The sequence below is a fragment of the Haliotis cracherodii genome, unplaced genomic scaffold, assembly GCF_022045235.1.
Source record: "Haliotis cracherodii isolate W230 unplaced genomic scaffold, xgHalCrac1.p SCAF_11, whole genome shotgun sequence".
NCBI classification, from domain to species: Eukaryota; Metazoa; Mollusca; class Gastropoda; order Lepetellida; family Haliotidae; genus Haliotis; species Haliotis cracherodii.
In genome coordinates, this window is record NW_027266266.1 from 15665345 (window position 1) to 15679201 (window position 13857).

Sequence of the window (13857 nt, forward strand, 5' to 3'; positions counted from 1 at the left end):
GCTCAAATACATATTTCTGCTAGTTGATATTTTAGTGTCCAAAGTAGACAAATGGCATTCACTTTTCTATGTTTATGAAAAGTGGTTAGTTTTTTTTCTTGGGTAGACGTGGTCAAATGGCAGTCTCCGTATCTAGGAGGATGGGCCGCTTGGAACGCCTCTGACCAGACAATGGGATGGGTCATACCCAGTGTCAACAGCAGCAGCAATCAGAAACAATAAACTTAACATTTGTAAGAGCAAGACCATGACCCCAGGTGAAATTTGGACTGTATGTTCCCATTCTCAGTGTCTCGGGTCAAAGACATTCTCATGCTCAAATATTTAAATTCTTCCTGAAAACCAATAAAATCAGCATTTTAGACACATTTCAGCCTTGTTTATGAATTTAATGTCATTATTAAAAATTTATATGTCAAAACATGCATATGTTGAAATGGTACATTTCAGCCTTGTTTATGAATTTAATGTCATTATTAAAAATTTATATGTCAAAACATGCATATGTTGAAATGGTCAAAGTGTAGCATTATTTATATGAGTGTGATTGTTTACATAAGCATTTCTGGAAGTTATGCCCATATCCTAAAAAGGCCCCTTGTCTTACTCTGTCCTTTATTGACAGGTATTTGTGTTGACAGGTGTTTGTGTTATGTTCAAGGACATGAGAGTAGGGTTAGTATTAAGTGTGCGTGTGTGCATGCATGCATGTGTGCGTGCGTGCATGTGTGCGAGATGTGTGGAGGATGGGGGATGCCCCCCCCCACACACACACACTTCAATGTACCATCCTGGGAACTGTGATTAAAAGAACCAAATGACCACAAATAAAATGTAATGAATTTTGTATTCAGCCATCACACATTTATTAGCATTTGTTAAAGTGGAAAAAATAGATAGCTGACATGATTTACATAAAATCATTGTTAAAATTTTGTGTTTTATTGACTCAGATTCTGTTGAGGTGAAAAATCAAATTAGTCTAAATTGCCAGATAGCAATGATAATGAAATAAAGAAACAATAAAATATGTAGAGAGATTACTGTGTCCTTGTTGATAACATTTCTTCAAGCCGTTCGTTGGCAATGAAGATGAAAATAAGGAAGCGAAAAAATATTATTGAGTTGGTGGATTGTCCTGGCTGGTGTGAGGAGCAAGTCGGTAGACAATCCCTGAGTATCCCTGCCATGTATTGATTCTGCCTATGAAATATTCATAGACCTGAACACAGTCTTTGTAAGCAATAGAGAGCAGAGATGGAGATGTGTTGCTACTCTCAGAGAACCTCAGTGTGGGGGCAGTGTTCTGGGAGACTCCTGGAGGTAGAGGCCGACCTCTGTTGCATGTTTGTGTAATGGATTACAGCCTTGCGTCAGAGTCAGACGAGTAGCTTTTCACTGGCGTGGGGATTTATTTGGAAAATCTACTTTTTGCGCATTGATTATATTCATGAAGAAATTCTTCTCATGGCTGACTTTGGATGTGGTTGTAACACTAGCGTTAGGACTCGGTGAATTAATTATCAGATTTTTATCGAATTGTAATTTGTAAGTTTTACATAAAATTGACCTTATTTCCAGAGCATACTATTTTGTGTGTTATCTGAAGAGGCATGTGAGAAGCAAGGATAATCGTAGCAAATAAGATTGTGTGGTGGTGGGATTCCCAGTTCGGCAGATTGGGTTCAAAATCTTGAAAAAATCTATCCAGGTCTAATGTGTTTTAGGGACATTACTCTCCTCAATACAGACCAGTGTGCAGGACGTGGAATTAGGACCAGGGTCGTTATTTGGCAGGTTTATATGTCCACACAGCTTCACGAGTGGGAAACTAGTTGGAACCTATTTCACTCTTGGGAATGGTCATCTATTTCCAAATTTATGTAGCTCCTGAGAACTGGGTTTAGGTTGAGGAGCTTTCTGACGTTGCCTTGAATTTTATCATTTTAATTATCATTGGTGTTTTTAATGAATCATTGATTGTGATATGTTGGCATTTTTTGTTTTCTTTGATAATCTTTGATGTGTTTCTGTTTTTGGACTTAATTAGATAAGATGTTATTCCTTCCTGAAGATATGGGGTTTTTTTTCAATAAAAATATATGCTTATGGCTAGTGTTGTTAGGTAAGTATTTTCTACCTTGCCATGTGTAACTAGTTGGCAGGATAGTATTATCACCTTGAAGCAGATGGCCACTTTGAGCTTGTGGAAAGTGAAGTAGAACACACAAGGTCCTTTGCCTGCAGAAACCCTCAAAGAGATGAGGAAATTGGCAGAGATAGTTTTTGCAGAGTTCCTGATTTGATTTTGTTGAAGAGTTTTAGCAGACAAGGTGATAACTCAGTCTTTATTACTCTTACAGATCTTTGAAGACTCTCAATACACCCAATCAGAAAATGACTCATCAAATACAGAACTTTTTTCACCGTATTTTATTTATGGCCGCTGTTGAGTTTGTACCTAATTTACAACCCGGCTTTGTGTTCAGGGAAAAGGAAGTGGGGAAAAGCATAAAGAAAGATTTCTGTATCAAATGTTTCTGGTCGTGAATGTTTCATGCCTACACTTGGTGTCAAAGAAGCTAAGAGTTAGAGTGCAAAGGATGAAAAAATAAATTGCTTTCATGATTTTTGTGAACACACTTTGTTCGTTTGAAGAATTGAGATCTATAGCGTAGTGTGTTGATGTCCATGTGTTTAAATTAGGGGTTAACTCTTCATGGTTTGAAACAAACGTGACAATTTGTTATTGGCCATAAAGAAATGTTTCAGCGAGCCATTTTCCATGTCAACAGGTTATCAGATCAAATTTTCGAACATTTTATATCCTTTGTCATCTGAAACATCAATGGAATTATCACAACTAACTCCAGGAAAAAATGGAGCTATGACTTTCTTATAATGTGTCAGATGAAAGGTTAGAACTTGTTATATTTAAGATAAAGGGTTAGAACAACCGTAAATGATTTTGCTGTCTGTTTCTTTGATAAAGTGGATGAATCATGATTATGATCAATTCTTTGATTTGACACGAAGACGTATGTTAGAAGGCTTATGATATTATCCAGCAGTATTCTGGGAACTCACAACATCAGAGAATTTTGATCAAGAAATTACACCTAAAGTTATGCTTCCAACAATGTCTGGCTTCTAATCCGTCAAGATAGAACCCTAGTACTTTGTGAAATCACTTTGATTTGTCAGAAATATGGAAGACGGGGAGTCTGGCAGACATCAAATTACATTTTGTGGCATTCCAAGAACGTCCCCCACATTGTTTGAAGGGTGTAGCTCTGAGCAGGGGGAATCATTCCTTTGCCTTCACAACCAGATGGACAGCTCGCAGCTCCGATAAACCATTGCTGTTTTGAGCCATTGAGTATGTACTCACAAGTTGACATTCACAATTCACATTGGGTATTGACAGTTTTCTTTGGGTATTTGGTGTGAAGCCCATTTCTGGTGTCCCCCGCCGTGATATTGCTGGAATATTGCTAAAAGCGGCGTAAAACCATACTCACTCACTCACTCACTCACTCACTCACTCACTCACTCACTCACTCACTCACTCACTTTGGGTATTTGCTATATATTTACTCCCTTGGATCTAGTCTAGTGGATAATAAGTGGACATTAAGACATAATAATTCTGGGTTTCAGATAGTTTTTTGTTTTTGTTTTGGCCTTTGAGTATTTACTCACACGTTTTCATACACATTGGGTATTGACAGTATTTGGGTATTTGATATATATTTACTCCAGTATGTTGGGTTTTTTTTTACACCAATGAGTAGACATTTGAAAAAACAATATACCCAGACTGTGTAATTACATGATGAGTTAGCGTACTTCATTAAGGATTTGTTGACATGGTATTTCCGGTGCTCACAGTTATGTCTGTGTTTGGGGGAAAAACATCAAAACTCTTCAACCCTGTGTATAAGACAACCCCCCTTTGAAAACCCCCTAATTCGAGGTACTAAAAGCTTGCCTTTTCACAGCGATATATGGTGACAATAGGGCCTTTTGTTTGGTAGAGTTCATGCGTGGATGATGTCTGCTTTTGATCAGCAAATATGGATCTGTAAAGAAATACAGTTATGCCAATTGAATAGGGTACATTGGGTAGTCGCTCTGAGAGTAGTTCCACTATAAGGAATTTCATGCTTACTTGGGGGCGGTCGGGTAGCCTTGTGGTTAAAGCATTCACTCCTCACGCCGAAGACCAGGGTTCGAATCCCGACATGGGTACAATGTGAGAAGCCCATTTCTGGTGTCCCCTGTCGTGATATTGCTGGAATATTGCTAAAAGTGGCGTAAAACCAAACGCACTCACTCACTCATGCTTATTTGTACACAAACAAGTCAACATTAATTGGGTAATGGTTATGTATTTTGCATATTTTATGCAAATACACAGCTTATCTGGAACTCTGGTCATCTTAGTTTTCTGTGATGGTATTTCGAAACCACGTACTGTGTAATACATGGAATAAAAACACCATGGATTGTCTGGGATGAGGGATTGGGCAGATGATCACTATTGATTGTAATAAATCCAATTCTATGATGGTACCCTGGTGTGGTTGCCAATGGTGTTGAATTAGACCTGGAAGTAGTGTCCTATGTGCGAGTACCCCGGTCAGTGGATCAGTGTGAACTTGATTTTTCATTCTCAGCTCCCTGGGGAGTATACAACCCAAAGTTGCCTGTGAGGCACAAAAAGATTAAGTCACATCACCATCTCATCCCACTGGGTACCCATTCACTGCTGGGTGAACAGTGTCATATTTTGAACAAAGTCACTTGCCCACATGGGCGACAGACCTGTGAAGATTCCGGGGTAGAAAAGGTCTTCAGCAACCCATGCTTGCCGTAAAAGGCAACTATGCTTGTCGTAAAAGGCGACTCACGGGATCGGGTAGTCAGGCTCGCTGACTTGGTTGATGCATGTCATTGATCCCAAATGCGTTGATTGATGCTCATGATATCAATCACTGGATTGTCTGGTCCAGACTCAATTATTTACAGACTGCCATCATGTAGCTGGAATATTGCTGAGTGCGGCGTTTAACAACACCAGTGCGACAGGTGCTTTTAAGTGAGGAAGGACTGAAGCTCTAAAAAACTCTCAGTAGCCATGCTGCCGGACACTCACCCATCTAAGGACTCTCTGCGACCATCATTGCTTAACTTAGCCCGCTATGTAACCTGACCGCGTACCATCGTGGACACATGTTGATAAAAGATCAAAGATTTCCTGGCCTCATAAACACCAGCAGTCAGTCCTGTGGCAAGCCATAATCATGAAGATAAAAACCTATTTGTTGATTTGATATTTTATCCTATGGAGACCTGTGGGCTAGGTATAGGGGCATTGCTAGGCAATGTTTATCGGTTTTGTCCAGGACCAGGTATGTACTGAACCCAACGTGCATCTCTTTCATATTGTGTGCCGCCTTCGATCTTTTATCCTGACAATGCCGGTAGATGAAGAAGTAAAAAATGAAGTAAACAAGGAAACTTTTGCCAGACAACAAATCACTATCCCTGATTGGTGACTTGTTTCTCTCTTTGGGCTGTAATTGATATTTACTCACCACCAAAAGAAACGCGAACCATAGAAACATATGGAGTAGTATATAGATTAAGACGAAATGTTTCCAATGTGTACCAATTAATGACAAAAATAACAATCAGTCAAGTGTTAGCACAGAGTGTCTCTACTCTTATCACGATATGCTGCACGTGATTTCCAAACTTTACACGCTAATCCTGCACAAGGCAAATGGTGCATCTTGAGTCATGGATGTATGACGTCATATGTGTTCCGTACATATCAGAATGTGCGTTTGTTTGTGCATCAAACCAATCTAATATCTCTTGAATGTGAGTAGTTCTTCATATATTTACCAATATTGGTATTTGTGTTCTTTTTGGCAGTGAGTATAGCTTAAGATTTCCCTGCCACACGATCAAACACCTCGCCTCACATTGTGTTAATGTCCGCCAGAACCTGCAGAGGAAGAACATGGCAAGGTGCATTTCCTGCTGTCTCTACTTGATGAAACACTCCCCACACAAAGTCACACCGAACTATCATGCCTAGAAGTAGTGTGCATAGATGCTAAGAAGGAGAAGAATATTTATTGTACATAAACACCCACTATGTAGCTTAATGGCAGGGTCCCACTTAAGAATCCTTTGATCAAGGTAAAAAAAACACCACTGTGAATATATTGGTCTTCAGCAACCCATGCTTGTCATAAGAGGCGACTAACAGGGTCTAAGGGTCAGGCTCGCTGACTTGGTTGATGCATGTCATCGCATCCCAATTGCATAGATTGATGATCATGATGTCAATCACTACATTGTCTGGTCCAGACTTGATTATTTACAGACCTGCGTCATCAAGCTAGAATATTGCTGAGTGCAGCATTACTCATCGAACAAACATATAAAACTTATGTTGGCCTGAATAGGCTTAAGCCTTGCCACAAGCCAGCCATCCCCTATTTATGTAGTGTAAGTATAAGGCTTCTCAAGGGCATGGCTGCCCATGGAAAAATATTCCATGGCGACTTTATTACTTTCTGGGCCGAGGAAAGAACACGCATGAAAGGTGTTAAGTTGGTTGGCAAAGGGACAGCTTTATGTGTACATCTTATGAAGAACAAAAAAGGTATTAAAACAAGATTGTATGGGAAATTGATAGCCTAGAGGTTTCTACATATACTCATCACAGTCATGGCCCAGTGGCTTCTAGGGGCTGGAGGCTATTCTCGGTGTTAGGTTGTATACAATGCCATGAATTTGACTTGAACAAGGTGGTTGAATGTGGCTATGAGAGCTGTGAGGACAGGGCCATCACAGGAATAACCCTGGTACAAGCTGAGCTGAGGGTTGGTTGGACCTGTAAATTTCCACCGAAATGATTTGCAATTAAATTCCTTAACTCCCTTGATTCAGTGGCTGAAAGGATGTGACAATGCATATGAAAGGGGGGTTAGGAGATTTATGAATGTTTTGACCAGAGTGTTCGGTGACACAAAACATTCATCAGATTGTTGGCTAATTTAGGGGCCTGACTAGAAATTAGTATTTGTCTCATCAGAATGGTTGTGACCGAGGGCCGCCATATTGAAATGCTTGTGAAAGTTAGGAGGCCGTGTTGCGATGGGCACTTAATGGCATTACTTCCCGAATTCTATGTCTCCTCATGCCCGCTAATTAAACATGTCTCCTGACGATGATTGAGACTGATGGACCAACATGGCGGGGAATGTTTTGAATAAGAATTCCAACATCAGCCATGCATAATTTCACCTCTTATGTCACGCACTGATGGACGACATGTGAAAAATCTGAATATCATTCGAGCCACTTTTTCCATCCAGATTTTGAAAACAATATTCGAAAAATGTTCCTCTTTCGCATGCTTAAACTATTTGCATATTTTTGTATCATGGAAGTGATTGTACATGGGAAAAATAATATGTTAGGATAGTCGCGTATTCAGGAGATAAACATACTGTGTTTTTTCAGTGTAAAGCTAGGTTATTTGTAGATTTTATTAATTAAATTTGGAACTGAAAACAGATCATGACGTTTCGAATGTTAAGTTTAGACGTGCTTTATCTACAGGTAACCTATCTCTACATTAAACCAGAGTACGTTTATCTTCATTCTACCATAACAGAATTACATGAGAACTCTTTGGTGTTAGCAATGATATTAAGGAAGTGGATGGTTGAGTCTTGCTCTGACATCAGGAAACACAAAGTATTGTGCTGTATTTGATAAAAAATTGGGTTTATACATCATACTTTACACAACTTTGGGGGCTGGTTTTGATGCAGGCGTGCACACCTCTCCTTCCACACCTTCCATATCAAGCTATTGTGTTTTTGTTCACATAACCAAGGTGTTGTGTGAACCCACCTTTCTAAAAATCCTGGCTATGCCTCTGTTTTTTAGAAATTTGTCAATATCATTGTGAGACGAGATCGTGCAGCATCTTTGCACAGGCAAATGGTTATGTCGTTAACTTGTTTACTATACATGAACTTGTGTGAGCCTGTTTAAGAGGATGACTGCCCAGGTCCTCCAGTGAGATATGCTCTGTAGTCATGTGAAAAAACAAAAGCTTGTCTTGAAGGATGTGTGAGAGACAGGTCAGCCATGTAGCTGGTAAGCTGAGGTATGCCAGGCCGGATCAGAACTTGCTAATGCTTGTGTAATGACACAAAGGCGATACAACAGTTGAGATAAATGGACTGCTTGCTTGACAAGGACAAGTAAAGCAGACGATACGATTGATGTCTAACCAAGCCGACAAAACACTAATGCTAAGAGGGGACAGGCACCGGATTACTACAAAATTAATTTGTCCTTTGACAAAAACAACTGTCGTTCAGCTGTAGTGGGATTACCAAATGTCTATCGGTCCCAGCAGCGTGAATTCTGAGACTGATATGCTTGAGAACATGTTGGAAAATGTTGCCGTCTGCTTCAATGAAGGGAGGATCTTTTCTTGACATCCGCAGCATCCAGACACTTGGCAACCAAAATAGCTGTTTATAGCTTCTCCCATCTTACCTCTGTAGGCTCATAACAGTAGCCATTTTGGAACTGGCAGGGAGCTGTCTGCTTGTTGGAGAGTGAGTAGCAGACGTATGGAGAACACTTTAAAACTGGGAGGATTTTTCTTTGGAATGTTGTTGAATGAATTCTCATTGTTGTGATGGAATGTTGTCTATTTTGGGATGATGTATTGAAATAAACAAATCTGCTTGTTCTCCTGAAACAAGCTGGTCTGGTGTGGGGGTGGGGTTTAAGAAAGACAAGAGGTAAACTGGCAGCAGACAAGACGGGTATTAATTTCAATGTAAACAATACCTTAAGATACACACAAAACATGTTCAGCTTAACATCTTCGCTGAAATATTTGAGAAAGAGAATGGGTGATTTTCCTTATGCTTTTCGGTGCAACGGACACTTTAGAATGTCCTCTGAATTAATATTTCAGAAGAACTAGTGGTGGGGTCTATTTTTATTCTATAGAGTCTGCTTGTTGTTTACTAGTATATATCAAAATTGAGTTTTGGAGCTGCTCAGACTTGGATGTAACTCCCCAGGATTCAGTATGTCAGGCCTGTTCTTGGTGTCCCTCATCATAATGGTTGGTTGGTTGGTTGGTTTTTTTAACGCCGCACTCAGCAATATTCCAGCTAAATGATGGCAGTCTGTAAATAATCAAGTTTGGACCAGACAATCCAGTGATTAAGATCATGAGCATCGATCCACACATTTGGGATCGATGACAAGCATCAACCAAGTTAGCGAGCCTGACCACCCAATCCCGTTAGTCGCCTTTTACAACAAGGCGCCTTTTACAGCAAGTATGGGTTGCTGAAGACCTATTCTACCCAGGAGTCTTCACCTGTCCCATCATAATGGTAAACACTCATTAAGTAGCCAGATGAAATGAAATTTGGTTTGACAAGGTTACCTTGACAACAACAGGTGCTGCTCGATGCAGTTGGGTAGCCTAGTGGTTAAAGCGTTCGCTCGTCACGTTGAAGACCCGGGTTCAATTCCCGACATGGGTACAATGTGTGAAGCCCATTTCTGGTGTCCCCTGCCATGATATTACTGGAATATTGCTAAAAGCGGCGTAAAACCATACTCACTCACTCAGGTGCTGCTCATGCTAACAACTACAAGTTTGGCTGGCCCATTGCTGAATTTCGCAGACATTAGAATTAAATAATCTTCACTCACTCACTAACCCGTTCGTACAGAGAACACTGGTGAACATTCTGTAAGCACTAAATATGTTATCCACTCCTCTGAAGGTCACTTAACTCAAGGTATGGTTTATATCTCCATGGGTCATAACACCACAGTGTTTCAGCCTTGAATGTTACAAAATCATTGAATATTAATGCAGACTAATATACCCTTGACAAACCAGATTTACCGTGCGTCCATTACCCGGGGAGGAATTCCCCCATGGGAGGAACCCTTATTTACCTGGCTTCTTGTTTACGAGACCCAGGTTGTACCCTCTGAAAGCTCTCTACGGGGCTTTGTTTGTTGTCTGACACTCGGCTCTGATCTACAGGTAGGCAGCTTAAGGGGGAGATGAGCTCGCTTCCATCCAAGCCAACTTTAAACGAAATGGGCTTTCTTAGTACCTATAATGCTGTCAAACTGTCCTGATTTATGGCTGCGGACTGCGATGACGGAATTTAGTTTTGGGAAAGCAAACACATTGTTCATTTAGTGTTCCTCTGTTGAGAAAGGTTAATTTAAGAGATGTGTGGCAGTTGTGATAATGGTGGCCGTCCATTGCTCAGTTGTTTTGCATGCAGACGGCCAATAAGCAGGTGTTGCGTAAAACAGTCTTGGTGATTCTGTGGTCTTTCTACAGTTGTGGTTTATGAGATCATTATATTAACTTGAGATAAGCTTTTGTTGGGGTCTACAGGAGTGGGTCTCCAATATGGCCGAAGTCTATGTGGGTCTTCAGGGAGGGTACTGGGGTCATAATATCAACTTGAAATGTGTTCAGGGTCCACAGGAGTGGGTCTCAAAGATGACCAAATTATACAAGGCTCTAGATGGAAGATACTTCATGTTGGATGAGGTTACAATATCAGTTTGGGAGGAGCTTATGTTTCGGGTCCGAGGCTCTCCACAGTCAGTTTTCTCATGTGATACTCCTCAGAATAGGTCTTAGAGTATGCTTGCATATCAGGAGGGCCAACTTATGAGCTTGTTGGCATGTCATTGTACCCTGACTGCGGTGGGAGGGGAGGGGTGTGTTGTGGGGTAGGTTCATGATATCAACCTCTGGTTTACATCATTGTTTAAAGGCTGCCATGATATAGCTTGAATATTGCAGGCTGAGGCAACAAGCAAAAAAGAAAGCAATGTGAAACTTACTTCTCAAATCTTGGCCTGTTTTTAGATCCAATACAGATCACACTTGAAAATATTTTCTTCAAATTCTTCAAGCATTATGGGGTTACGGGTGACCCCGTCATCTAAGGCCCTTGTGATCGGCAGAAACCTATGATTGTGGGTTCGAATCCAGGTACGCCCTGATTATGTTTCTAGGGTTGTCAGCACCTTACCCATGCTCGTGGGTTTCACCGAAGTGGTAAACATCTGAGACCTCCATCACTTCGGGCTTTCCTCCAAAATTAAGCTGACAGGGTGTGATATAACTGGAATATATTTAAAAAGGGCGTTAAATCCAACTCACTCACTCACTCAATCAATCATAATGATGGAGATTGCTTTCATTTCATACATTCAGTCATACCCTGCAAGCACAACCTGGTAGTGGAAAGAGGGAATATATTTTGTCATCATCATTACCTATAGGGGAGGGGCGTCGGGTAGCCTAGTGGTTAAAGCGTTGGCTCGTCACGCCGAAGACCCGGGTTCGATTCCCGACATGGGTACAATATGTGAAGCCCATTTCTGGTGTCCCCGCCGTGATATTGCTGGAATATTGCAAAAAGCGGCGTAAAACCATACTCACTCAATCACTCACCTACAGGGGAACATCTTTAATCTTGATGGTTGGGGCTCCAAGGAAAATTGTCAAGATGAATGAAATTTCTGGATTAAGGAAACATGGGCCCAGACTTTTACATGGTGTAAGGGCCACATTGTTGATTTCATCTTGGTGGTTTTGTCCTTGGCAAGGCAAATGATGCCAGGGAATCATGTTTGCAGTGATGCAGCTAGCAGGTCTTGTGTCAATATGATCGGAGTAAGGCTGTGATCAATTGTACTGGGGGATGAAACACTAACAAGTGATAGCTCCAAGGACAGATAGTTGTCTTAGCTTAGTTTGTCACAGCTATTATGCCCCGAAATTCCAATGTTTTACATACAGGGATCATGATTGGTGACTCCGTTGGGAGCCTTGGTTAGAATTGGTCTCCAGCAACCCGTTTTGGTTGTAAGGGGCGCCTGGATCCAGTGGTCAAGCTTGGTCACCTGGTTGATAGAATGTCATCTTACCATGACAGTGTGGATCATTGGCCATAATATCAATCACTGGATTGTCTTGTCCAGACTTGATTATTTACCGACCACCATTGCACAGCTGCAATATTTACACCAGACAACTTGTTAGCTTGTGATAAAAAAGCATCCTTATTTTAAGAACAGCTTTCCCTGTGCTTGCTTTATATGACAATGCAGTATTAATGTATTCATACTGAGAATCTTCCCAAAAGAGAAATCTTTTTTTATAGTTCATGTTCTTTGCAAATATTCCAAGATGCAGGAGACAAAATAAATAAAAAAATTGTATAATGTTGTTTTGGATAAGTCAAAGTAAATACAAAAAATTAAAATAATCTGATAATTAAAAATGTTAACTGTGAAATATCTGTTCTGAGTAAGGATATTTGTGTTAGTTATTTGAAAAATCATTTTGAAATAAAAGTTAAAAATGAAAATCTTAAGTTGTTCAAAGTAAGCATGTTATCAACCATAGCATTTTACAATCCTTATGTTATTTTGACAATTTAGGACAGATTCAAGATAATACAGCCGACTTGACAGGTGTAGAAATTAACATGTGTTTATTGTTGCAGCTCCCTGGAAATCTTCCACTGGCAGTTTGAGGTTGAGGACAGTATCATGAGTCCAGAGAATGGCCGCATCATCTGGACCATCGACTACGAGAAGAACGCTCCGGCCCTCAACTCTTACTACCCGCCTCGCAACTCCCGCGTAACCGCACGCATCAAGATCGCAGGACGCTACCACGAGAGAATTGTCCCTGTGTTCAAGGTCAGTATTTTCTTGACATGACAAGGTGGCAGTGCAGAATTGCGTTCCTTTGCCAGAGAAGAAACCTATGATCATGGGTTGGAAAACCTGATTCACACTGATTGCTTCTTAGCTTATCAGCACCATACCCTTGTTACGGTTGATGTGTAATTTCTGTATAATTCTGCACGTTTAGAAAGGCCAGTGACCTCCTGATTCAGAATCGACTGCAATGGTGTAACGTCATCTTAATGGTTGAAATGCTGGAAAACTAATGCTGGTATTCCCAAGGTTTGGACGTTTAAGGCATCGTTAAAAGAAACAAGTAAAATTTGCAGTTTATGTTTAATGAGGGTGTGCCATGCGCTGGCTCCCATCAGTGACAACCTTAGGAGAATGTTACGAGGTACTGTACGGAGCTGCCTGCTAAGTGTCTTCACAGCCCAGCTTAACGCCTTCTTCTGGAGCATATGGATCTGTTAATGAGTTCACAGTCTTCAATCCCCTGGCCACATGGTGTAGAGGTCTCGCAAGATATTTATCTGGGGATATTCTGAAGACAGAAGTCAAGTTGTGACAATCTGAGTAAGATCACCGGAAGGGAAGCCACAATCAGCAGATCCTGGCAATACACATAAGGAGTTCTGCCCCCTGAGGCCAATATGGCTGCTGCTGGTGTTCCATATATTTTCCAATGGAACACAATGAAGTATACAGCGCTCACCTTCTCTTTGGTGCCCAGACACTTTTGGCACTCATCATTTTGTCACACAGCTCACGAGAGCCATGATTAAGACAGCAATAACCCCTTGGGGATTCTGGGTTAGAATAGGTCCCCAGCTCACTGTGCGCAATGTTAGAGGCGACCAAATGGATCAGGTGGTCAGGCTTAGTGACTTGGTTTATTGCGTGTCATCGTACCCTGATGGCGTGGGTTGTTGCTCACAATATTGAATGACTTGATTGTCTGGTCCAGACTTGACAATGTAGATGAGATTTTCAGAATAACTCTCCATTCCTTAAAAGTAATGGAGCCAAAGCTGTGAGATACCCTTA

At 40.9% G+C, this 13857-nt stretch overlaps 1 protein-coding gene across 1 annotated transcript in view; it reads left to right on the forward strand.

Annotated features, from left to right (window-relative positions):
• LOC139456259 (transmembrane protein 132C-like) overlaps positions 1–13857 on the forward strand; it is a 95230-nt gene that overhangs the window by 63021 nt on the left and 18352 nt on the right. Inside the window, exon 4 of the mRNA XM_071237879.1 lies at positions 12624–12822. Coding sequence (XP_071093980.1) covers positions 12624–12822 — 199 coding nt within the window. The remainder of the gene's footprint in view (positions 1–12623; positions 12823–13857) is intronic.